General features: G+C 46.8%; 1 protein-coding gene and 1 long non-coding RNA gene across 2 annotated transcripts in view; one reads left to right on the top strand and one right to left on the bottom strand.

Moving 5' to 3' along the window:
* The window catches only part of LOC138676639 (zinc transporter ZIP1-like), an 18485-nt gene extending 4522 nt beyond the window's left edge, over nt 1-13963 (bottom strand). The window contains exons 1-2 of the mRNA XM_069766139.1: nt 13623-13963; nt 1754-1884 (exon numbers count right to left, since the gene is read on the bottom strand). Of these exons, the coding sequence (XP_069622240.1) occupies nt 1754-1884; nt 13623-13731 (240 nt within the window). The 5' untranslated portion in view covers nt 13732-13963. The remainder of the gene's footprint in view (nt 1-1753; nt 1885-13622) is intronic.
* Nucleotides 13801-26311, top strand: LOC138676640 (uncharacterized). Its single transcript, XR_011320799.1, has 3 exons — nt 13801-13899; nt 23766-23831; nt 26185-26311. It is a non-coding gene; the product is annotated as an uncharacterized lncRNA (long non-coding RNA).

The raw sequence follows: 26311 nt of genomic DNA, 5'->3' as shown, positions 1-26311 counted from the left end.
ATATGGACATTCAAAAATACAACCTACTGATGTCTCCATTAATTTTACTTTTATTGGCATCTATTTACTTTTGACATTTACCGGTAGCTGCTGCATTCCCACCCTAGGCTTATACTCGAGTCATTAAGTTTTCCCAGTTTTTTGTGGCAAAATTAGGGGGGGGGGGGGGTCGGCTTATACTCAAGTATATACGGTAAGTTTCTTTCCAACAAGTGCTCTGAAGGTGCACAATTATTTAACTTTGACACTTGCATCACAAACACTGGGAAGTTTTCCTGAAATATCCATGCGTTGTCCAGCTATAGTGACAGCAGACTTGTCAATCCTCACGTTGCACTATGAGGATTCTCCGGTGCCAGGAGCGGGGGGGGGGGGGGGGGGGGGGGGTTGGGGGAGGAGATGCTGGGGGGTTATGTGACTTGCACACTTCCAGCCAGATTCCTACTGTGTCCAGCCTCGCGCAATACACTTGCCCAGCTAGAAGTCACGTATGCAAATCATATATGGCCGCTGCTCCGAATGCTGCCACTGGAGAATGCAGTGTGAGGATTCACATGTCTAGTGACAGAGTGACTGCAGACTTTAGTCTAAGGCCAGACAAGCCCTTTAACCTTCGTCAGGCTGCATAATTTTACAACGTTAACAGGCTGCAGAGGTACAATTGTACCTTCATATATATTTTATTGAAATTTGGCCAATATATTCTGGACCAAAACTGCAGAGATGTCATGAAATTTCAGCCCTCTACGGCTTTTCGAAAAAAAAAGTTATTGCAATTTTAAAACGGAATCGTTACAATTGTACCTACTCAGCCGGACGAAGGTTAATGAGTAGAAGTAGGATTCTGTGATAGATAATTGTCTGCCTATACTTAATAATGCTTCACGTTTCATTTTCCGTTCAAATTTTATATATAAAAAAGTGGACTATGAAAATGCAAAAGAGCAGATATTGTTTGGGTGTTGCAATGTAGAAGACAAGCCAAACCAGATGACAAATCATTTAATGGCACTAAGCGTTTCAAGCACGGTCCGTCCGCTTCATCAGATGCATACAAGTTAGTTCACTCACACCTTTTATAGAAATTAGCAGTGACGTAAAGATGAAATATTTGACACATACTTCATGGGAATCCATTCCATCATAAAGTGCTATTGTATGCACTCAATGTGTAAAATATTGCATCTTTACGTCACTGCGGATTTCTATAAAAGCTGCGAGTGACTTTAACTTGTGTGACTGATGAAGAGGATGGCCCTTCATTGAAAACGCGTAGTGCCATTAAATCATTTCCATCATCTGGTTTGGCTTGTTTCCTCCATTGCAGCATCCGGACAGTATCTGCTCTTTACTTTCCCTAGTCCATGATTCAGCTCCTGCCCAGGGTGGTGTTTGGAGCGGGCGGTCGGAGCGGCAGCAGTCTAGGGATGTTATCCATCCTAACTTGCCTATCCAGCTCAAACATCCAAGGTGAGCGCCATTTACCTTATCTTTTTGTGCTCATATTGTTGATTCACATAGGGAGCGCTCTGTGTTTTTCCTTCTTGTATATGTGAAAGTGGTAGAAAGGGTTAAGTAATCAAAAAAAAAAAAAAATCTACGATGCAATGTGGTTACATATACAATAGGTATTAAATTCACTTTTATTTTCTGACTCCTTTAATAGTGATGAAACCACCAGTCCCGTAAATGTCATCTAGTCTCACATACTGCACATGGCGGCAGTCTCCACAGCCGGGACACGTCCACTTACTGTTATTTGCTGCTCCTGCATCGCCTCCTTCATGTCATTTAGAAAGTCAGGAACGATATCCAGCAGACAGGCCGCCAGGAAGACTCCCCCAGCTATGCAGCTGATAAAGCTCAACCACATCTGCTGCGCCTCTGGGAAGGAAAATAAAAGGGTGAGTCCAGCTTCAGACTAGCATATTACAGGCAAGTCCTGACCAAAGATCTCAAGACCAGAAATGAAGCTTCCAATGTAGATCCGCTAACCCACTGCCAGGCACGGAACTGTATGTGTAATACAGTGGGGGAAAAGCGCCAATAATTCACTCACCTGAAACTAACCTAATGGATAATAAACGAAATGGCAGAATGAACAAAGCATAATTCACAAATCCTGCACAGAGGCCCACCGGGGAGAATTCACCCGCTTTACATTGTGAGCCAGTCCAAGCCTGCTGGACATATTGGCCTTTCCTCCAGGTTCACTATGTAGGCATGTTTGGTGATCAGCATGCTGCCCTTTTATCCGAGTACAAAATGAGAGAACTCAAGGGCGAACTTCTCCGTAGAACGTGCTTTCCCACAAACAAAACATTTTAATCCGATCTTGGAATAAAAATATGTCCCACAATTGGAGATGTTCACATGTGTTCCACAAGTAGCTGGTGAGTATAATACTAAGGTCAGGGAACTTAAATTAGTGGAACCACTCCAGGGGTGGGAAAAAAAAAAAAAAAAAAAAAAAGAAGTTCCTGTGCTGAGATAATGTTATAAATGTGCCCCTGCTGTGTGCTGTGTAATGGCTGTGTCTGACCGTACAGGAACATGGTCTGATATCACAGCGCTGCGGAAAATTTTAGGCCACGCCTCTGACCACACCCATTCATAACTAGTCACACCCATATCCACATCCCAACCACACCCATTTAGCACTGCTGATCACACTGTTTCATAAAGAATAATTATAAACAAAAAATATGGCGGCACATGATGCTCCATACTGTATAATGGCGGCACATGATGCTCCATACTGTATAATGGCGGCACATGATGCTCCATACTGTATAATGGCCCTACATGATGCTCCATACTGTATAATGGCCGCACATGATGCTCCGTACTGTATAATGGCCGCACATGATGCTCCGTACTGTATAATGGCCGCACATGATGCTCCGTACTGTATAATGGCCGCACATGATGCTCCGTACTGTATAATGGCCGCACATGATGCTCCGTACTGTATAATGGCCGCACATGATGCTCCGTACCGTATAATGGACGCACATGATGCTCCGTACCGTATAATGGCCACACAGCTACTCCTACACACGGCTCCGCTCCACACACCTCGTACACACATGGCTCTGCTACATCCACACTGTAAAGGCACGGATGATTGACCTCGTGGAGACACCATCACGTGTTTCTCAACGCAGTGATCCAGAACACTGCCCCCAAATATGCAAATGCAAGTAGAGGAGCTGCGGAGACACCATCACGTGTTTCTCAACGCAGACAGTGAATAGCCAGGCCTTTCACCGGGAAGGAACAACCAAGGGAAGGGCAGCATCCAATAAAGGAAAACCACCTATGCCAAGCATGGTATCCATCCACAGACAGCTGTTTCGGGGTTTTTGCCCCTCATCAGTATGGAGTAGGAAACTGGCTATCAGGAGCAGTGTGCAGCGGACCCAAACAAAATAGCAAGTGCACAGGTGCAATACCTAATGAAACAGCCAGCCTTCAATAAGGGTTTGGCCGTGTGGCAAGCTTCCATATTATGGCCCTAATATCAACTAATACCTTACATATATTTATATGTTTTTTTTGCATGTATATTTTTTGCAGGGTGCAGCTGGGCCCAAATTGTTCTGTACACTGTGGCCTCTGTTCGCACGGGATGCATTTTAGCACTGGGCAGCCCGCCATATGGCGTCATTAATGGGCTGTAGCCAGACGCTTTGTATTCCTTGTGTGAACACGCCACATACGGATTATTTTATCTTAGTGCATTGGTGTACCACACGGCCAAACCCTTATTGAAGGCTGGCTGTTTCATTAGGTATTGCACCTGTGCACTTGCTATTTTGTTTGGGTCCGCTGCACCCTGCTTGTGCATTTGTATTGAGGCCTATTTAGACAGGTAAGCATCTTTGCCTGTTTTTTGGTGTTTTTTCTTGAATGTGTCCTTTTTTGGTGTATTTCATATCAGGAGCAGTGCCTAGTAGAAAGTCTATAAAGTCTATTTTCCTACTCCACACTGATGAGGGGCAAAAAAATGAAACAGCTGTCTGTGGATGGATACTATGCTTGGCATAGGTGGTTTTCCTTTATTGGATGTTTTCCTTTATTGGATGCTGCCCTTCCCTTGGTTGTTCCTTCCCGGTGAAAGGCCTGGCTATTCACTGCCTGCGTTGAGAAACACGTGATGGTGTCTCCGCAGCTCCTCTACTTACATCCACACTGTAAACACCTCCTGACCTCACACATAACAGGCAGCTTACTTACCTCATCCAGCAGCACCATGGCAAGATGGCAACCAGCACAGCCGAGTCCTGCAATCCACGGAGGTCCTGATCATGTGACCCCTGCTCATCCCCTCCTGTGACCTCATCACAGGTCCTGTGCACACAGAGCAGCCAATATGTGGTGTGCTGTGCTCAGGCTGCTCTGCGGGTGCAGGGATGAGGCTGACTGGCTGATATTGCAGCACACCTCCCAACCACTGCGGGATAACTAATGTCCCGCCCGGGATCGCGGGGCTTACTGTCAAAATTGGAACAGTCCCGCTGGATCCGGGACGGTTGGGAGGTATGCCATTACACAGTACATAGCAGGGACACATTTAGAATATTCTCAGCACAAGAAATTTTTTTTGCGAGTGCTGGAATGGTGCCAATAAGTTCCCTGACCATAGTATTATACGTAGCCACTGATTCAGCTCTTTCCTGCGCCGCTCCGGTCACTGCAACTTCTGACTGACCTGAAATCACAGATAAAAAAAAAGGTCACAAGCTCTCAATGAAAGTCTACGAGAGACTCGTTCTGGTTCTCAGACTTACATCAAATTCTGGTTTCCAGATCACCCAGCAAACACTGGAGTGATCCGACAGGTCACAGCCTGCAAAAGACAGACCTGAGCAGGGCCGACAAAGCACCTTGTGAATATAATACTAGGGGCAGGAAACTTATAAGGAACACCAATGCAGTGGTAAAAACAAAACTCAGAAGCGGCGCTTTGTAAACCTTGTTAAAATTTGAGCTCCTCTGATTCTGCTCTTGTTTTTAGTTTTGCCACTTTTCACTCCATTGTAGAGATAATGACATTTGTCTCTTTTGGAGATCACCATGTGAAATCTCGCCTTTGCAGCTCAACTTGGTGTTTCTTCAGTCTTCTCTGGGGGCTTGTGCTTGCACCCCTCCCTCACAGATACTGCCAATCATAGCTCAGCTGGTCTATCTGGAAGGGAAGGGTGAAAGTTAACACCCCCAGGGAAGACTTGTGTGAAATCTCAGCTTTGCAGTTGAACTAATGATTGGTTTCCAGACATTTAGGAGGGATCTGCATGTGTTTAAAGGAATAATAATAATAATAATTATTATTATGTAATCGTATTCACGTTTGGTACACTTCTGTGGAGTTTTTACCCACCACGTTTGCAAGTTTTCCCGCCTAAAGTGAAAGCAGAATGCTTGCTGGGTAGCAACGGTCATCGAGTCATTAGCATGACCTTTGTCAATGCTGTTGTGGGGTGGTAGAGGAGTATGGAAGCCTACCCAGTGATCACTCTTCATAGGGTAGTAAGTTCTTTGGTGACCTTTGGAAGTTATATCAATTGTGGAGAAGGCTGTGGATTGCAGCTTCAAGAAAGCCCTGCTTCTACTACTGACTAGTCTACCTGTTTCAGTCCTTACTGGCCCAACTCCACTCAAGAAATGTCTGTAGAGACTTGTCCAGCACACCAGCAGTCTCCTGGTGGCAGGATCATTGTGAGTGGTCCGATCACAGATGTCGGTGTCACTCCCATAGGCTGACAGGAGGATGTCTCCAACATCGCTTATGGGTGCTTGGCCAAGTGGAGCGTCACTTCTGGTTTTTGGAGCAGAAGTAGGGGAATCCTTTCTGATGGACCAAGTGTGCAACACAGAATGCCCTTCCTCAAACCAGGCTCCTCACGATGATCCAATGGGTCTTCAATCAGCAGCCAGAAAATAGCACTTCCTGGAGATTTTGTATTGGATTTTTCAACATTTGTTTTCACTGCCCTGCAGCACCATGCACCCCAGTAGCTCCATGGCAATGTCAGTCTGCGGGTGACTTATAGCCAGGATGCCAGCGCTTCTACTGTAGGAGGGGTCTTATTTTAATAACAGACTTCAAACTTTTGGTATAATTTTTGTAGAATTCTGAGCAAAAAGACTCCCCGCAAATGTCCAAGGATTTTTTATTTTTTTTTTAAATGATATTGCGCATGAAGCTTACATAAATTTGGAACGAGATTGTTCCTATATGAAGGTTTTCACCAAAAATGTTGGCTGTTCCTAATTTGCATAGGCCTGTGGCTTAATTTGATGTTGCTACAGAGTACTCCAATGGCAACTCAATCTCTTTGTGCTGCTGCTCCTAATTCTTTACTTAAGAAAAAAAAATAAAAAATTTGCTTCGTGTTCAATGAATTGCAATGCTGGTGTCCTTCCTCCTGCAGATATCGCCATTAATGTTCCTTTTTTTTTTTCTTGCATCGGCAGTCACCCCATGTTTAGTTGTTTCAAAAAAAGCTAATTTGCCCAAGCATAACTCAACCAGAAAGCTACTTGCAAGATGCATAGAATCCAGTAAGGTTGTCAAACATGTGACCAAGGGTAGATAAATATCTAAAACCATTAGATGGCTCATTGATGGTTTTCAAGGGAAACAGTCACCAGGTTTTTTCCATATAACCTACGGCCACAACCTTTCAGCCCCCTGTGACAGCACTCAAACGCTGTTTATGACTACAATTGATGTAAGGCAAAGAAAAAAAGAAAACACGCCTTTTATTATACTTACCTATGGGTCGGTTCGATCTGATGGGCGGCCCTGGTCTTTATCCTGCGCCTTCACTCTTCTTGCGATGGCATCCTTTCTTTGCTTCGTGTGGATAACTCGCACCCTACATCATCCACACAGTGTTTCCAGAGAGACGTGTGCCTGCGCAAGAGTCATCCACACGAAGGAAATAAAGGACGGCATCACAAGAGAAGGCGCAGGATCAAGACCAGGGACGGCCATCAGATTGGACCGACACATAGGCAAGTAAAGTAAAAAAGGGGTTTTTTTTTGCCTTACAGGTGGAATAGGAGCCAAGTATACAGCATTTTATGATGGTAGGTTATATAATGGCGGTAGGTTATATGGGAAAAGCCTGGAGACAGGTTCCCTTTAATGAGTTTCCTGATCCCTTACAGGTCCTTCTCAAAAAATTAGCATATAGTGTTAAATTTCATTATTTACCATAATGTAATGATTACAATTAAACTTTCATATATTATAGATTCATTATCCACCAACTGAAATTTGTCAGGTCTTTTATTGTTTTAATACTGATGATTTTGGCATACAACTCCTGATAACCCAAAAAACCTGTCTCAATAAATTAGCATATCAAGAAAAGGTTCTCTAAACGACCTATTACCCTAATCTTCTGAATCAACTAATTAACTCTAAACACATGCAAAAGATACCTGAGGCTTTTATAAACTCCCTGCCTGGTTCATTACTCAAAACCCCCATCATGGGTAAGACTAGCGACCTGACAGATGTCAAGAAGGCCATCACTGACACCCTCAAGCAAGAGGGTAAGACCCAGAAAGAAATTTCTCAACAAATAGGCTGTTCCCAGAGTGCTGTATCAAGGCACCTCAATGGTAAGTCTGTTGGAAGGAAACAATGTGGCAGAAAACGCTGTACAACGAGAAGAGGAGACCGGACCCTGAGGAAGATTGTGGAGAAGGACCGATTCCAGACCTTGGGGAACCTGAGGAAGCAGTGGACTGAGTCTGGTGTGGAAACATCCAGAGCCACCGTGCACAGGCGTGTGCAGGAAATGGGCTACAGGTGCCGCATTCCCCAGGTAAAGCCACTTTTGAACCATAAACAGCGGCAGAGGCGCCTGACCTGGGCTACAGAGAAGCAGCACTGGACTGTTGGACTTTTTTCTGATGAAAGCAAATTTTGCATGTCATTCGGGAATCAAGGTGCCAGAGTCTGGAGGAAGACTGGGGAGAAGGAAATGCCAAAATGCCTGAAGTCCAGTGTCAAGTACCCACAGTCAGTGATGGTGTGGGGTGCCATGTCAGCTGCTGGTGTTGGTCCACTGTGTTTCATCAAGGGCAGGGTCAATGCAGCTAGCTATCAGGAGATTTTGGAGCACTTCATGCTTCCATCGGCTGAAATGCTTTATGGAGATGAAGATTTCATTTTTCAGCACGACCTGGCACCTGCTCACAGTGCCAAAACCACTGGTAAATGGTTTACTGACCATGGTATTACTGTGCTCAATTGGCCTGCCAACTCTCCTGACCTGAACCCCATAGAGAATCTGTGGGATATTGTGAAGAGAAAGTTGAGAGACGCAAGACCCAACACTCTGGATGAGCTTAAGGCCGCTATTGAAGCATCCTGGGCCTCCATAACATCTCAGCAGTGTCACAGGCTGATTGCCTCCATGCCACGCCGCATTGAAGCAGTCATTTCTGCCAAAGGATTCCCGACCAAGTATTGAGTGCATAACTGAACATTATTATTTAATGGTTTTTTTGTTTGTTATTTAAAAACACTTTTATTTGATTGGATGGGTGAAATATGCTAATTTATTGAGACAGGTTTTTTGGGTTATCAGGAGTTGTATGCCAAAATCATCAGTATTAAAACAATAAAAGACCTGACAAATTTCAGTTGGTGGATAATGAATCTATAATATATGAAAGTTTAATTGTAATCATTACATTATGGTAAATAATGAAATTTAACACTATATGCTAATTTTTTGAGAAGGACCTGTATTTACTCAGGCACCACTAGAAAAAACAAATTATTAGTTAGATTTACTGGCTGATGTAGGTGAACAAAAAAGTTACATAAAGAGTTGGTTTTAATACAGTGTTGGCCCAATTGTAGCACTCCCTTGTACAGATTTTCTTTTGCCAAATAAAAGAGCGTACCTCGTACCATTTGATCCACCATCTCATTTCCTTTTGGGTGCTCTTTGGATGATTATACGAGGTCAATCATCCGTGCCGTTATAGACTTTGGATGATTATATTCATACAATCGCTGTCCTCATTGCATTATGCTAACAGCGTCTTTAGTCCCGCTCACCAGTCAGTGCGGGAAGCTGAAGGCGAGGGACATGACCAGACACCGGGAATGTAAGTATGTAGTGTTTGTTTTTTTACATTTACAACGGTAACCAGCGTAAATATCGGGTTACTAACCCCGGCTCTGCGCTTAGTAACCCGATGTTTACCCTGGTTACCAGTGAAGACATCGCTGGATCGGTGTCACACACGCCGATTCAGCGATGTCAGCGGGAGATCCAGCGACAAAATAAAGTGCTGGACTTTCCCCAGCGACCAACGATCTCCCAGCAGGGGCCTGATCGTTGGTCGCTGTCACACATAACGATTTAGTTAACGATATCGTTGCTACGTCACAAAAAGCAACGATATCGTTAACTATATCGTTATGTGTGACGGTACCCTTAGAAGGTCACGGTGTGGGTGCAAGGATGGTGAGAACAGATATATGGTCTGATTTCAGGTTACTGTCTATTCGTCTGGTTTTAGTTCTCTTGGCTCTTAGTTTATTAGTTTATTTTACTTTGATAGCTGTCTGCCCATATGTTGTTCTGTATCTTATTGTGAAGCAGTGTCCTCTTTTAGAATTAGTTGAATCCATGCGGGGCGCTGCCACTTATTGGTGGTTACATTTGTTTGCCGCTATTCGTTGTAACTTTGGTATTCCTTCAGCATAAGGAGAAAACTTTACCCCATTAGTTGCACTGAATATTTAGGCATGGTCAGAGATTCAGAGATGGATGAGTGTTATCTGCCATTTAGTAAGGTTAGTCAATTCTGTGGATTAATTTCTGATCTAATGTCTCGGCATAAGGCTGCAGCTGCTCACAGATCTCATGGGTTTTGGTGCTTTTTGGGATGGTCATTGGTGTGCTGCACGTTGGCATTATTCATGGGTTGTGAATAGTTATTAAAGAGTGTCCAGGTTTGGCACGAACGTAGACAGTCACAATGAATCTTCACAGCATGCGAAGTCACGATTATCCGATGCTAGCAGCAAGACCAGGCGGTCACGTAACCACAAATATGCAAGAAACTTCTTGCCACATTGCAACTAGAGCTGTGCAGTCGGAAGTGAGCATATCAGACCAAAAAAACCTTAAAGATCATGGTCAACACACAGTAATTTGACCTCCCCCCCCCTCCCCCCAAAAAAACAAAAACAAACAAAAAAAAAAAACAGTTTCAATTTAAGGCTACTTTCACACTAGTGTCGGTACGGGCCCGTCGCAGTGCGTCAGGCCGACGTACTGATGCATACTGTGAAATATAATCACAATGGGGCAGCGGATGCAGTTTTTCAACGCATCCGCTGCCCCATTGTAAGGTCCGAGGAGGAGGGGCGGAGTTCTGGCCGCGCATGCACGGTCGGAAAAAGCGGAACTGACGGGCAACTTTGCAGGATGCATTTTTTCTCCACAACTACGCATTGCGACGGACGTTGCCCGACGCTAGTGTGAAAGTAGCCTAAGGCGGTTTTGTACAGGTGATTTAAGTACCTCACTCTGGTTTTTCCTCTCATTCAGTCTGGAGAAGTGCTGCAACTTCTGCAGCGAGAGCAGATTAAATCCACTGGCAGACATATCATTGGGGCAACCTATGTGGCTGCACAGGGGCCAAAGAGGTAAGGAGGCCCATTTCTACCTCTAAGGGTATGTGCACACGTCAAGATTTCTTGCAGAAATTTTCCTGACAAAAACCGGACATTTTTACCGCGATTTTGACGCGTTTTTGGTGCGTTTTTTCCCCAAATGCATAGAATTGTGGGTAAAAAACAGAAAATCCACAAAAATAATGAACATGCTCATTTTTTTACCGCGATGCGTTTTTTTCGCGGAAAAAAAACGCATCCATGTGCACAAAACATGCAGAATGCATTCTAAATGATAGAATGCATAATGTATGCGTTTTTAATGAGTTTTTATAACGTTTTTAGCGCAAAAAAAACCTGAACGTGTGCACATGGCCTAAAGCAGGTGCAATTTTAGGAGCTTTTGTGCTGCAAAGGGCCCATATATTGTTCATGCACAGGGGCCCTTTTCTGTCTGTGTCCATCAGTGGTTAAATCCTTTCATTAACCATATGGGTAGATGGTCATTATAAAGTTTATGTCCGGCCGGAGCTCTGGGTTTGCTAATTGTATCATTTTTAGCTTTTACAGATGATGTCTGTGTGGATTATCAATTATTCATCCGTGTATTGGGCAAGGAAAACATCCTGTGGTGATGACCTATCCTGGTCCACAAAGTTAAAGGGACACTGTCACATGAATTTGGAGGGAACAATCTTCAGCCATGGAGTCGGAGTTTTGGGGTTTTTGATTCACCCTTTCCTTACCCGCTGGCTGCAATATTGGATTGAAGTTCATTCTCTGTCCTCCGTAGTACATGCCTGCACAAGGTGCAATCTTGCCTTGCGCAGGCGTGTACTATGGAGGACAGAGAATGAACTTCAATCCCATATTGCAGCCAGCGGGTAAGGAAAGGGTGAATCAAAAACCCCAAAACCCCGCCTCCATGGCTGAAGATTGTTCCCTCCAAATTCAGGTGACAGTGTCCCTTTAAGCTGCTTGTGGTCAGTGGACAATCACTCACTAATTGATGGTCAGGTCCGAACTTATGGTTGGACAAATTTTATCTTCTGGCCAACCTTCAGGTAATAGACTACTGTCCAGTTGCAAAGGGGACAGATATGGCGCTAGGTGCTGCCGGCAGGTCTGAGCGTACATCTGGAGCCGAGCATGGTTGTACATGTCCTCGCTGGCTGACTCCTCACTCGATCCTTCACTTGTAGAGCGGCCAACCTTCAGGTAATAATAGACCACTGTCCAGTTGCAAAGAGGACAGATATGGAGCTAAGTGCTCCTGGCAGGTCTGAGCGTACATCTGGTTGTCCATGTCCTCGATGGCCGACTCCTCGCTCAATCCTTCACTTGTAGAGCAGAAAACCTGCAAGTGAAGGACTGAGTGAGGAGTCAGCCAGCTAGGACATGGACAACCATGCTCTGCTCCAGATGTACGCTCAGACCTGCCGGCAGCACCTAGCGCCATCTGTCCTGTTTGCAACTGGACAGTGGTCTATTAAATGTCATCTTCTGGTAAATCTTACAGGTTTAAAAATAAATTGGTTATTGTTTATGCATTCAAATTAAATCTTAAAGCTGCAGAGTGTTATAATCACATGCTCGCTAAAAGAAAGGAGCACAACATGGAACAGGATGGCAGAATCAGGGGAGCTCAGGGCTTTATGTACAAGGTATTTATCACTTTTTTTTTTTTGAGCGAGTGACAGGTTCCCTTTAAAGGGGATTTCTCAAAGAATCACTGTCCATACAGACACCATGAAGAGGATCCCTCGCCCAGCCAATACTCAATAATAGTCGACTGCGAACTCACTCATTTTGGACGACCTTCTAACGTGCACGGCTGCCTCCTGAATCTGCCCCAAATGATTTTGGTTGAGGATCCAGCTAGGTGAAGTTCAGCATTAGATCATTTTGTTACGTGGGGGGCAAGCTGCTGCCGGGTGACCCCAGGAGCGCACGGCGGAGCATTCCTGGCTATGGGGACAGCCGCACATCCATGCCTCAGGCTATGGTCACATGTCCAGTAATGATCCGTCAGTACAGCGCCAGCAGAAATCCAGTAGGAAAAAAAAAGTTAAACACAAGTTTTTAGTTCATTATTCACTAACTGATCTCCTTAGAAATGTTTTTTTTTTTCTATTTTGCGTCAATGGGCAACAAATCCGTTAATGCGGCATCCATTGTCGTCTATCTGAAATGGATCTGGCAAGAAGGATTTCTGCTGGCTCCATTCTAAAGGTACCGTCACACTCAGCGACAACGAGCCGATCGCTGCAGCGTCGCTGTTTAGGTCGCTGTAGAGACGTCAAACACAGCAGCTCCAGAACGATGCAGGAGCGATCCAGTGACGTAACGGCGACTCACTTATCGTTCTCGCTGGTTGTTAGCTCCATGTAAAACATTGCTGGCGTCGTTGCTTTTGCTGTCAAACATGACGATACACGCCGACCTGGCGACCAAATAAAGTTCCGGACTTCTAGCTACGACCAGCGATGTCACAGCGGGATCCAGATCGCTGCTGCGTGTCAAACACAACGAGATCGCTATCCAACGTCACGGATCGTTGTCGTTCTGGTTGGAAAGTTGCTGAGTGTGACGGTACCTTAAGGGATCATTACTGGATGTGTGAACGCGGCCTTACACACGATTGTCACAAGTATTTGCATTGTTGGATCTGTAAACACAAAATCCTGATCTGTACATAATAAGTAACCGGAGATGAAACCTGCAGATGTGACCCTGAGACAAACCAGCTCCTAAATAAGGGTGCGGTGCTGGGAGGCAGAGACTATGGTGCTGACAGCTCTGCTGAGGATGATGGGCGGGGGAGGGGAAGACACTGCCCCCCATACACACCACGGGACTGTCAGGGACGTGTAGCGGCCGGTGTGGGGGCTCTGCCCCAGTACAGGGCACCGTATACCCCGTGTACACAGATATGGCACCCTGCCGCCCACCCCGTCCTCACCTCTCCCAGCCTGGAAGCACTTCATCCTGGACGGCACCAATCCGAAGAAGAGGGTGAGCAGCAGCAGCCCGGACAGGCAGCCCAGCTTTACCTGCAGCAAGTACTCCATGCTGCCGCCCTAGTATCCTGCCCACCGGAATTCCCCAGCAGGAGCGGAGAGCGGTGCAGCTGCTGTGGACCGAGCACGGCCGGCAATGTGGCTGAGCAGCGTTATCAGTGTGCGGTGGCCCCGCTACATGCCGCACAGCCCCGAACCCCGGCGGCCCCACAATGCTCGGTAAGGGCTTTACTACTAGCCAGCCCCATGTGACTGACCGGCAAATGCTAACCCCGCCCCCTCAGCCTCGGTCTGTGCAGGCACTGGGCGGAGACGGGCTACATAAAGTGTAGACTGAAGTGTTGTTGGGCGGAGTTTGGAGCATAAGGCGGGGCCAGGTCTCAGCAGAGGGGTGGAGCATGCGCTGTGTGCGAGTGGGGATTTGGGCAGTGACCGACTCATGAGAGAGTGAGAGACTGAGATTCCCCCGGGCTTATCATGGGTCTGGTGGAAACACTAATCCATTATTGTCAGGGCTTGTCCATTATAGTGGACGGCTTGTAAGAGCAAACATGTATGTGCAGAGGCCTGAAAAATACTAGGGCGGTGACCTGATCCATTGTCTGTGCTGTGCCCAAAACTGGCATCAGTAGGCACCTCATAATGCCAGCCACAGAGACCCCACACAGTGCGAGCAACAGAGACCCCACAAAGTACCTGCCCCAGAGACCCCCACACAGTGCAAATAACAGAGACCCCACAAAGTGCTAATAACAGAGACCCCATACAGTGCCTGCCCCAGAGACCCCCACACAGTGCAAATAACAGAGACCCCACAAAGTGCTAATAACAGACCCCACACAGTGCCTGCCCCAGAGACCCCCACAGAGTGCAAATAACAGAGACCCCACAAAGTGCAAATAACAGAGATCCCACAAAGTGCCTGCCCCAGAGACCCCCACACAGTGCAAATAACAGAGACCCCACAAAGTGCTAATAACAGAGACCCCACACAGTGCCTGCCCCAGAGACCCCCACACAGTGCAAATAACAGAGACCCCACAAAGTACCTGCCCCAGAGACCCCCACACAGTGCAAATAACAGAGACCCCACAAAGTGCTAATAACAGAGACCCCATACAGTGCCTGCCCCAGAGACCCCCACACAGTGCAAATAACAGAGACCCCACAAAGTGCTAATAACAGAGACCCCACACAGTGCCTGCCCCAGAGACCCCCACACAGTGCAAATAACAGAGACCCCACAAAGTACCTGCCCCAGAGACCCCCACACAGTGCAAATAACAGAGACCCCACAAAGTGCTAATAACAGAGACCCCATACAGTGCCTGCCCCAGAGACCCCCACACAGTGCAAATAACAGAGACCCCACAAAGTGCTAATAACAGACCCCACACAGTGCCTGCCCCAGAGACCCCCACACAGTGCAAATAACAGAGACCCCACAAAGTGCTAATAACAGAGACCCCACACAGTGCCTGCCCCAGAGACCCCCACACAGTGCAAATAACAGAGACCCCACAAAGTGCTAATAACAGAGACCCCACACAGTGCCTGCCCCAGAGACCCCCACACAGTGCAAATAACAGAGACCCCACAAAGTGCTAATAACAGAGACCCCACACAGTGCCTGCCCCAGAGACCCCCACACAGTGCAAATAACAGAGACCCCACAAAGTGCAAATAACAGAGATCCCACAAAGTGCTAATAACAGCGACCCCACCCAGTGCCAGTCCCAGAGACTCCACATGGTTCCAGCCCCAGAGATCCCACATAGTGCCAGTCTGAGACCCCACACGGTGTCAGTCAGACCTCACACGGTTCCAGCCCCAGAGACCCCACGCGATGCCAGTTCCAGAGACCCTACATAGTGCCAGTCTGAGACCCCACACGGTGCCAGCCCCAGAGACCCCACACGGTGCCAGTCAGACCTCACACGGTTCCAGCCCCAGAGACCCCACATAGGGCCAGTCTGAGACCCCACACGGTGCCAGCTCCAGAGATCCCACATGGTGCCAGCCCCAGAGACCCCACACGGTGCCAGCCACAGAGACCCCACACGGTGCCAGACCCAGAGACCCTACACTGTGCTAACCCCAGAGACCCTACATAGTGCCAGTCTGACACCTCACACGGTGCCATACCTAGAGACCCCACACAGTGCCATCCCCAGAGACTACACACGGTGCCAGCCCCAGAGACCCCACACAGGGCAAATAACAGAGACCCCAAAAAGTGATAATAATTGAGACCCCAAACAGTGCCAGCCCCCGAGACCCCACCCAGTACCAGCCCCAGAGACTCCACACAGTGCTAGCCCCAGAGAACCCACATAGTGCCAGTCTGAGACCTCGCACGGTGCCAGCCCCAGAGACCCCACACAGTGCAAATAACAGAGACCCCACAAAGTGCTAATAACAGAGACCCCATACAGTGCTAATGATTGAGACCCCAAACAGTTCCAGCCCCAGAGACCCCATACAGTGCAAATAACAGAGACCCCACACGGTGCCAGCCTCAGAGACTCCACACAGTTCTAGCCCCAGAGAGCCCATACGGTGCAAGCCCCAGAGATCCCACATAGTGCCAGTCAGACCTCACAGGGGTGCCATCCCCATAGACCCCACATGGTTCCAGTCCCAGAGACTCCACATGGCGCCAGCTCCAGAGACCCCACACGGTGCCAGCCCCAGAGACCCCATACGGTGCCAGCCCCAGAGACCCCACATAGTGCCAGTCAGGCCTCACACGGTGCCATCCCCATAGACCCCACATGGTTCCAGTCCCAGATACCACACATGGTACCAGCTCCAGAGACCCCACACGGTGCCAGCCCCAGAGACCCCACATAGTGCCAGTCAGACCTCACACGGTGCCATCCCCATAGACCCCACATGGTTCCAGTCCCAGAGACCCCACATGGTGCCAGCTCCAGAGACCCCACACGGTGCCAGCTCCAGAGACCCCACACGGTGCTAGCCCCAGAGACCCCATACAGTACCAGCCCCAGAACCCCACACAGTGCCAGCCCCAGAGACCCCACATAGTGTAAGCCGACATCGAGCGGGGGCACCATATTGTTCTTTTTGGTGCCTACCTCTGCGGCAAGGTAGACATACAATTAGGCCATAAGATTAGGGTCAGTATCCCTATCCCTATGTCCATATTTGTGACCCATTCTATATTTGACAAACTAGACATTACTCCTGTTTGTTGTTATCAGACAAGGCCATTGATGATCACTATCTATGTGATGTATGGGAGCTGCCTCTAGTTTAATTACTTTTGAGTCAGGATTGACATCTACAGTGCCTTGCGAAAGTATTCGGCCCCCTGGAACTTTTAAACCTTTTCCCACATATCATGTTTCAAACATAAAGATACCAAATGTAAATTTTTGGTGAAGAATCAACAACAAGTGGAACACAAATGTGAAGTTGAACAAAATTTATTGGTTATTTTAAATTTTTGTGGAAATTCAAAAACTGAAAAGTGGGGCGTGCAATATTATTCGGCCCCTTTAACTTAATACTTTGTTTTGCTGCGATTACAGCTGCAAGTCGCTTGGGATATGTCTCTATCAGTTTTGTACATCGAGAGTCTGAAATTCTTGCCCATTCTTCCTTGGCAAATAGCTCGAGCTCAGTGAGGTTTGATGGAGATCGTTTGTGAACAGCAGTTTTCAGCTCTTTCCACAGATTCTCGATTGGATTGAGGTCTGGACTTTGACTTGGCCATTCTAACACCTGGATACATTTATTTGTGAACCATTCCATTGTAGATTTTGCTTTATGTTTGGGACCGTTGTCTTGTTGGAAGACAAATCTCCATCCCAGATTCAGGTCTTTTACAGACTCCAACAAGTTTTCTTCAAGAATGGTCCTGTATTTGGCTCCATCCATCTTCCCATCAATTTTAACCATCTTCCCTGTCCCTGCTGAAGAAAAGCAGGCCCAAACCATTATGCCGCCACCACCATTTTTGACAGTGGGGATGGAGTGTTCAGGGTGATGAGCTATGTTGCCTTTACGCCAAACATATCGTTTGGCATTGTTGCCAAAAAGTTCGATTTTGGTTTCATCTGACCAGAGCACCTTCTTCCACCTGTTTGGTGTGTCTCCCAGGTGGCTTGTTGCAAACTTTAAACAACACTTTTTATGGGTATCTTTGAGAAATGGCTTTCTTCTTGCCACTCTGCCAAAGGCCAGATTTGTGCAGTGTACGACTGATTGTTGTCCTATGGACAGACTGTCCCACCTCAGCTGTAGATCTCTGCAGTTCATCCAGAGTGATCATGGGCCTCTTGGTTGCATCTCTGTTCAGTCTTCTCCTTGTTTGAGATGAAAGTTTAGACGGACGACTGGGTCTTGGCAGATTTGCAGTGGTATGATACTCCTTCCATTTCAATATGATCACTTGCACAGTGCTCCTTGGGATGTTTAAAGTTTTGGAAATCACTTTGTATCCAAATCCGGCTTTAACCCCTTAGTGACAGAGCCAATTTGGTACTTAATGACCAGGCCAATTTTTGCAATTCTGACCACTGTCACTTTATGAGGTTATAACTCTGGAACGCTTCAACGGATCCCGCTTATTCTGAGATTGTTTTTTCGTGACATATTGTACTTCATGTTAGTGGTAACATTTCTTCGATATTACTTGCGATTATTTATGAAAAAAATGGAAATATGGCGAAAATTTTTAAAATTTTGCAATTTTCAAACTTTGTATTTTTATGCCCTTAAATCAGAGAGATATGTCATAAAAAATAGTTAATAAATAACATTTCCCACATGTGTACTTTACATCAGCACAATTTTGGAAACAATTTTTTTTTTTGTTAGGGAGTTATAAGGGTTAAAAGTTGACCAGCAATTTCTCATTTTTACAACACCATTTTTTTTTAGGGACCACATCACATTTGAAGTCATTTTGAGGGGTCTATATGATAGAAAATAATGAAGTGTGACACCATTCTAAAAACTACACCCCTCAAGGTTCTCAAAACCACATTCAAGAAGTTTATTAACCCTTTACATGCTTCACAGGAACTGAAACAATGTGGAAGGAAAAAATGAACATTTAACTTTTTTTTGCAAACATCTTAATTCAGAACCATTTTTTTTATTTTCACAAGTGTAAAAACAGAAATGTAACCATAAATTTTGTTATGCAATTTCTCCTGAATACGCCAATACCCCATATGTGGGGGTAAACCACTGTTAGGGCGCACCGCAGAACTTAGAAGTGAAGGAGCGCCGTTTGACTTTTTCAATGCAGAATTGGCTGGAATTGAGATCGGACACCATGTCACATTTAGAGAGCCCCTGATGTGCCTAAACAGTGGAAACCCCCCACAAGTGACACCATTTTGGAAACTAGACCCCTTAAGGAACTTATTTTGCCCACAAATTCTTATTTTCACAAGGGTAACAGGAGAAATTAGACCACAAAAGTTGTTGTTCAATTTCTCCTGAGTACGCTGATACCCAATATGTGGGGGTAAACAACTGTTAGGGCGCACCGCAGAGCTTGGAAGAGAAGGAGTGCCGTTTTACTTTTTCAATGTAGAATTGGCTGGAATTGAGATTGGACGCCATGTCGCGTTTGGAGAGCCCCTGATGTGCCTAAACAGTGGAAACCCCCCACAAGTGACACCATTTTGGAAACTAGACCCCTTAAGGAACTTATCTAGATGTGTGGCGAGCACTTTGAACCCCCATATGCTTCACAGAAGTTTATAACGTAGAGCCGTGAAAAAAAAAAATTGCATTTTTTCTACAAAAATTATCTTTTTGCCCACAAATTTTTATTTTCACAAGGGTAACAGGAGAAATTAGACCACAAAAGTTGTTGTGCAATTTCTCCTGAGTACGTCGATACCCAATATGTGGGGGTAAACCACTGTTTGGGCGCACCGCAGAGCTTGGAAGAGAAAGAGTGCCGTTTTACTTTTTCAATGTAGAATTGGCTGGAATTGAGATCGGACGCCATGTCGCGTTTGGAGAGCCCCTGATGTGCCTAAACAGTAGAAATCCCCCACAAGTGACCCCATTTTGGAAACTAGACCCCCCATGGAACTTATCTAGATGTGTGGTGAGAACCTTGAATGCCCAAGTGCTTCACAGAAGTTTAGAATGCAGAGTCGTGAAAATAAAAAATATTTTTTTTTCCACAAAAAAGATGTTGTAGCCCCCAAGTTTTTATTTTCACAAGGGTAACAGGAGAAATTGGACTGCAATAGTTGTTGTCCAATTTATCCCGAGTACGCTGATGCGCCATATGTGGCGGTAAACCACTGTTTGGGCGCACGACAGAGCTCGGAAGGGAAGGAGCGCCTTTTTGGAATGCAGACTTTGATAGAATGGTCTGTGGGCATTATGTTGCGATTGCAGAGCCCCTGATGTACCTAAACTGTAGTAACCCCCCACAAGTGACCCCATTTTGGAAACTAGACCCCCCAAGGAACTTATCTAGATGTGTGGTGAGAACTTTGAATGCCCAAGTGCTTCACAGAAGTTTAGAATGCAGAGTCGTGAAAATAAAAAATATTTTTTTTTTCACAAAAAAGATTTTGTAGCCCCCAAGTTTTTATTTTCACAAGGGTAACAAGAGAAATTGGACCCCAGAAGTTGTTGTCCAATTTATCCCGAGTACGCTGATGCCCCATATGTGGGGGTAACCCACTGTTTGGGCGCACGGCAGAGCTCAGAAGGGAGGGAGCACCATTTGACTTTTTGAGCGCAAAATTGGCTGTCGTGTTTGGAGACCCCCTGATGTACCTAAACAGTGGAAACCCCCCAATTCTAGCTCCAACCCTAACCCCAACACACCCCTAACCCTAATCCCAACCTCATCCATAATCCTAATCACTAACCCTAACCATAATCACAACCCTTACCCCAAAACAACCCTAATGTCAACCCTAACCATAACCCTAATCAAAACCCTAAATCCAACACACCCCTAATCCTAATCTCAACCCTAACCTCAAACCTAACCCTAATCCCAATACACCCCTAATCACAACCCTAACCTTAACCCTAATCCCAAACCTAACCCTAATCCCAAGCGTAACCCTAATGCCAACCCTAACCCTAATACGAACCCTAATCCAAACCCTAACCCTAATCCCAGCTCTAACCCTAACTTTAGCCCCAACCCTAGCCCTAACTTTAGCCCCAACCCTAACCCTAGCCCTAGGGCTACTTTCACACTTGCGTCGTTTGGCATTCCGTCGCAATCCGTCGTTTTGGACAAGAAACGGATCCTGCAAATGTGCCCGCAGGATGCGTTTTTTGCCCATAGACTTGTATTGCCGACGGATCGTGACGGATGGCCACACGTCGCGTCCGTCGTGCACTGGATCACTTGTGTTTTGGCGGAGCGTCGGCACAAAAAAACGTTCAATGAAACGTTTTTTTGTACGTCGCATCCGCCATTTCTGACCGCGCATGCGTGGCCGTAACTCCGCCCCCTCCTCCCCAGGACATAGATTGGGCAGCGGATGTGTTGAAAAACTACAGCTGCTGCCCACGTTGTGCACAATTTTCACAACGTGCGTCGGTATGTCGGGCCGACGCATTGCGACGGCCCCGTACCGACGTAAGTGTGAAAGAAGCCTAACCCTAAGTTTAGCCCCAACCCTAACCCTAAATTTAGCCCCAACCCTAGCCCTACCCCTAACCTAACCCTACCCCTAACCTAACCCTACCCCTAACCCTACCCCTAACCCTACCCCTAACCTAACCCTAACTTAACCCTAACCCTACCCCTAACCCTACCCCTAACCCTAACCCTACCCCTAACCCTACCCCTAACCCTACCCCTAACCTAACCCTAACTTAACCCTAACCCTACCCCTAACCCTACCCCTAACCCTACCCCTAACCTAACCCTACCCCTAACCCTACCCCTAACCTAACCCTACCCCTAACCCTACCCCTAACCTAACCCTAACCTAACCCTACCCCTAACCCTACCCCTAACCCTAACCCTACCCCTAACCTAACCCTACCCCTAACCTAACCCTACCCCTAACCTAACCCTAACCCTACCCCTAACCCTACCCCTAACCCTAACCCTAACCCTACCCCTAATTTTAGCCCCAACTGCTGTTCTCCTGCCGGCCGGCAGATGGAGACAGATGGCGGGCGCACTGGGCATGTGTCCGCCATGTTCTGCTGCCGGCGGCCAGGAGGAGCAGCAAGAGGATCCAGGGACCTAGGTGAGTATGCTAGGGTCCCCGAATCCCCCTATTTCTCTGTCCTCTGATGTGCGATCACATCAGAGGACAGAGAATTACACTTTACTTTTTTTTTTTTTTTTTTGCGGTCGCCGGTAAACAGTTAATTACCGGCGATCGCAAAACAGGGGTCGGTAATACCGACCCCGATCGTGCTCTTTGGGGTCTCGGCTACCCCCGGCAGCCGAGACCCCAAAGATTCTCCCGGTGCCGGCCGGCGGGCGCACTGCGCATGCGCCCGCCATTTTGAAGATGGTGGCGCCCACCGGGAGACACGAGGAGCATCGGGGGAGCTAGGTGAGTATTGGGGGGCCACCTGGGACCCCTTTTCTCTGTCCTCCGATGTGCGATCACATCGGAGGACAGAGAAATTAAAAAGAGATCGCTTTTTTTTTTTTTTTTTGCGATCGCCGGTAAACGGTTAATTACCGGCGATCGCAAATGCGGGGTGGGTTAAAACCCCCCCGAATCATGTTCTCTGGGGTCTCAGCTACCCTCGGCAGCCGAGACCCCGGAGAAAATCGGCCTCTGGGGGGCGCTATGGACTTTTTCCACAGCGCCGTTAATTAACGGCGCTGTGGTTTAAGTACCCTTAGCGGCCGCCGTTAAAAGGCGTATCGGCGGTCGCTAAGGGGTTAAACTTCTCTACAACAGTATAACGGACCTGCCTGTTGTGTTCCTTGGTCTTCATGATGCTTTCTGTTCTTCAAACAGAACCGTGAGACTATCACAGAGCAGATGCATTTATACGGAGACTTGATTACACACAGGTGGATTATATTTATCATCATTAGGCATTTAGGACAACATTGGATCATTCAGAGATCCACAATGAACTTCTGGAGTGAGTTTGCTGCACTGAAAGTAAAGGGGCCGAATAATATTGCACATACCAGTTTTCAGTTTTTGAATTTCCACAAAAATTTAAAATAACCAATAAATTTTGTTCAACTTCACAATTGTGTTCCATTTGTTGTTGATTCTTCACCAAAAGTTCACATTTGGTATCTTAATGTTTGAAGCATGATATGTGGGAAAAGGTTGAAAAGTTCCAGGGGGCCAAATACTTTCGCAAGGCACTGTATCTAGTGTCCCTGACATGAATATCTCTGTATTTATATAATTTAGGTCACATGCTCCTGTTTGTGTTTTTACTGTGCTGCTTTCTTTTTGCAGTGTCTATGAGGGTCAGTGAGGATAACCTAGCGTTGAGCAGGGGTGCCATATCGTTTCCTAGGGTGCCAAAATATGTGGCAAGGTAGGGTAACCGATAGGCCAAAATTAGGGCCAGTAGCCCTATTGCTTATTTCTGTAACCTACTCCTGCTTGATTATTTATAAGCCCCTTTTTTAAAATACTTTTCTGTTAAAGTTGTTGTATATAGTAGGTGTGTTTTTTTTTGTGTGTTGTTGGTTGCTTGGACATTCTCATTGGAATGAATTGAGCAGTAGTGCGCATGATCAACCTCCACTCCATTCCATTCATGTAATGGATTGATCACTTACTTTAGCTGCATTATGTCTCAAAAGACTGAATATATGAACAACAAGTTGTTTCTACATTGCAGTATACGAGTTCATTCTTTTTAGCATTTATTTAGTGCTTTTTCAGGTGAGTTACAGAGCAGATCTGCCTGAAAAAGATGTTTTGTGCACCTACAATAGTCCGACTGATCAGTAGGGGGCATGCTAGGGAAGCATGAATGCCAACTACGACTCTGCCTGCCACTGTACCTCCTTGTTCTGTACGGCCAACGACACCTCCTTTTCCATCTCTATCCTCCGAATACATCTCTTGCTGCACTAAAATATTCTATCCCATTACATCCCCTTGCTCCAGGTCACCTTTCCATATGTGATGGGCTGGAGGCTCCTGAGATGGTGCTCGGTGTGGATCTCCTGCAGGGTAAGTACAGTGACTACGGAATATGGCGTCCTCTACATGATCTGTGACCTGCAGGGACATTAGTGGAGGAGACTACACTTGGCTTACAGTCGCTGATGGCGTCGGCCCTATCCCATGTACTACATGTGATGGATGATGTGGGGCATATTGGGGCAGTGACATCAGTCTAGGAAAGCCATATGACAGACGCCATATCATCACTGTCGTGAGAGGAAAGAATCGGCAGCGAGATCATGTGACCCAACTCCACACACAAAAAGTATCGGATTAACTCTTAATTCCCCGCCATTTATCACAATCACTACAGCCGTCCAACATTATAATAAAAGAATATATGGATATACTGTGCATGCCCATGAATCCCAGCCCCGCAGTGTGAATAAATCAGAAGACACTGCGGGCTGTGATCTCGGGCAGCGCGGCCGCACAGGAGCAGTCAGCCTGACACCAAATGATGTCAGAAGACAGGCAGCGCTAACTGCGCATGCCCAAGGTTTAACATAACAACGCAGGCTACGGGACAGATTCAAACAACGCTGAGGAGGCGGCGCCCGGCGTCAAGGGGGGAGGAATGACGGCTATGCTTCTGCATTCCTTGGGCTCCAACACCGCCAGTTACTTCCCAGAAGTGCCGTTTGCACAGTCAACACTTGCTGCCGTGTTATTGGGTTTCAGTAACGTCAGCTGATCCCCTGTTGTGTATTCGGCAATGTGTCCTGCGACCTCCACACTGACACTACAATACAAATTAAAGGCAACCAGTCCCCTCCCCCCAGGCGTTTGAATCTGAAAGAGCCACCTTGCGCAGCAGTAATGCAGCAGTAATGCTCTTTTAGTTATGCTCCTTGCACACGCTGACCTTAACACTTATAAAATGTGTCCCCTCATACCGTGAAACCGTCCTGGAGGTTGGACTTTCCTTCGTAATGAGACGCAGCACAGCCATCATTCCTACCCCCTTGGCGCCGGGCGCCGCCTCCTCAGCATTGTTTGAATCTGTCCCGGAGCCTGCGCTGTTATGTTAAACCTTGGGCATGCGCAGTTAGCGCTGCCTGTCTTCTGACATCATTTGGTGTCATCAGACTATTAGATACTAGAAGAGTCTCTTATTCATCCAAAAAATGTTTATTGAATCATCCAAAATATTTATTACAAGAAAATGTTGGTGAATTTCAGGATATTTTCAAGATATTCTTATATTTCAAAACAGTAATGGGATTTCCAAAAATACGTTTCTTATACTCCGTATGGACATATAATAAATCATCTCTACGTTTCGGCTGTGAAGCCTTTTTCAAGAGATTCAATTTCCTTGATAATAAGAACACCGCCGGTTTAAGGAAATCCCCTTAGGAATAGAGCAACGTCGTATCGGCTAATAGTGTGCCGGAGCTTTTTCAGATTATTATCAATTTTTTCCAGAGCACCTACTAATTAGTGAGCACCTTCTGCATCGTTATATTGATATCATTTGGTGTCAGGCTGACTGCGCCTGTGTGGCCGCGCTGCCAGAGATCCCGCCTCGCTGTGTCTTCTGATTTATTCACACTGCGGGGCTGGGATTCATGGGCATGCGCTGTGCAGATCTTTGCCTCAGGCTCTCACTCATCTCCCTACGCCTTCTTGAGACTTCGGCGTCAGCTGATACCTAATTGAATGCCACATCCGTGACGCCACACAGTCTGAAGAAGCCAGAAGGAGATGAGTGAGAGGCTAAGATATGCACTGTGCATGCCCATGAATCCCAGCCCCGCCGTGTCAATAAATCAGAAGACACTGCGAGGCGGTATCTCGGGCAGCACGGCCGCACAGGCGCAGTCAGCCTGACACCAAATGATGTCAGAAGACGGGCAGCGTTAACTGCGCATGTCCAAGGTTTAACATAACAGCGCAGGCTACGGGACAGATTTAAACAACGCTGAGGAGGCGGCGCCTGGTGCCAAGGGGGTAGGAATGACGGCTGTGCTGCGTCTCATTACGAAGGAAAGTCCCACCTCAGACGGTTTCACGGTGTGAGGGGACACATTTTATAAGTGTTTAGTTCTGCGCTTGCAAGGAGCATAATTAAAAGAGCCACCGTTTCCTTGTGCAGGATTAGTGCTGCACAAGGTGGCTCTTTTAGTTACAAACGCCTGGGGGGGTTAAAGGTTAGCTTTCAACTTGCTCCAATTAGGCCTCAGCCTACACTCTGTTTCTCCTGTAATCCCTGGTCTCCAACACCGCCAGTTGCTGCTCGGAAGTGCTGTCTGCATAGTCAACAGTTGCTCCTCTGTTATTGGGGTTCAGTATTGCCAGCTGCTCCCTTGATGTGTGTGCGGCAATAACTCAATTCTGCTCCTCCTGCTTTCCCTAGGCTCCAACACCGCCTGTTGCTGCTCGGAAGTCCTGTCTGCACAGTCAACACTTGCTCCTCTGTTATTGGGGTTCAGTAATGCCAGCTGCTCCCCTGCTGTGTGTGCGGCAATAACTCAAATCTGCTC

This window comes from Ranitomeya imitator, chromosome 4 (assembly GCF_032444005.1).
Source record: "Ranitomeya imitator isolate aRanImi1 chromosome 4, aRanImi1.pri, whole genome shotgun sequence".
In the NCBI taxonomy this organism is placed as follows: domain Eukaryota; kingdom Metazoa; phylum Chordata; class Amphibia; order Anura; family Dendrobatidae; genus Ranitomeya; species Ranitomeya imitator.
This window is presented reverse-complemented; position numbering and strand designations above follow the sequence as displayed.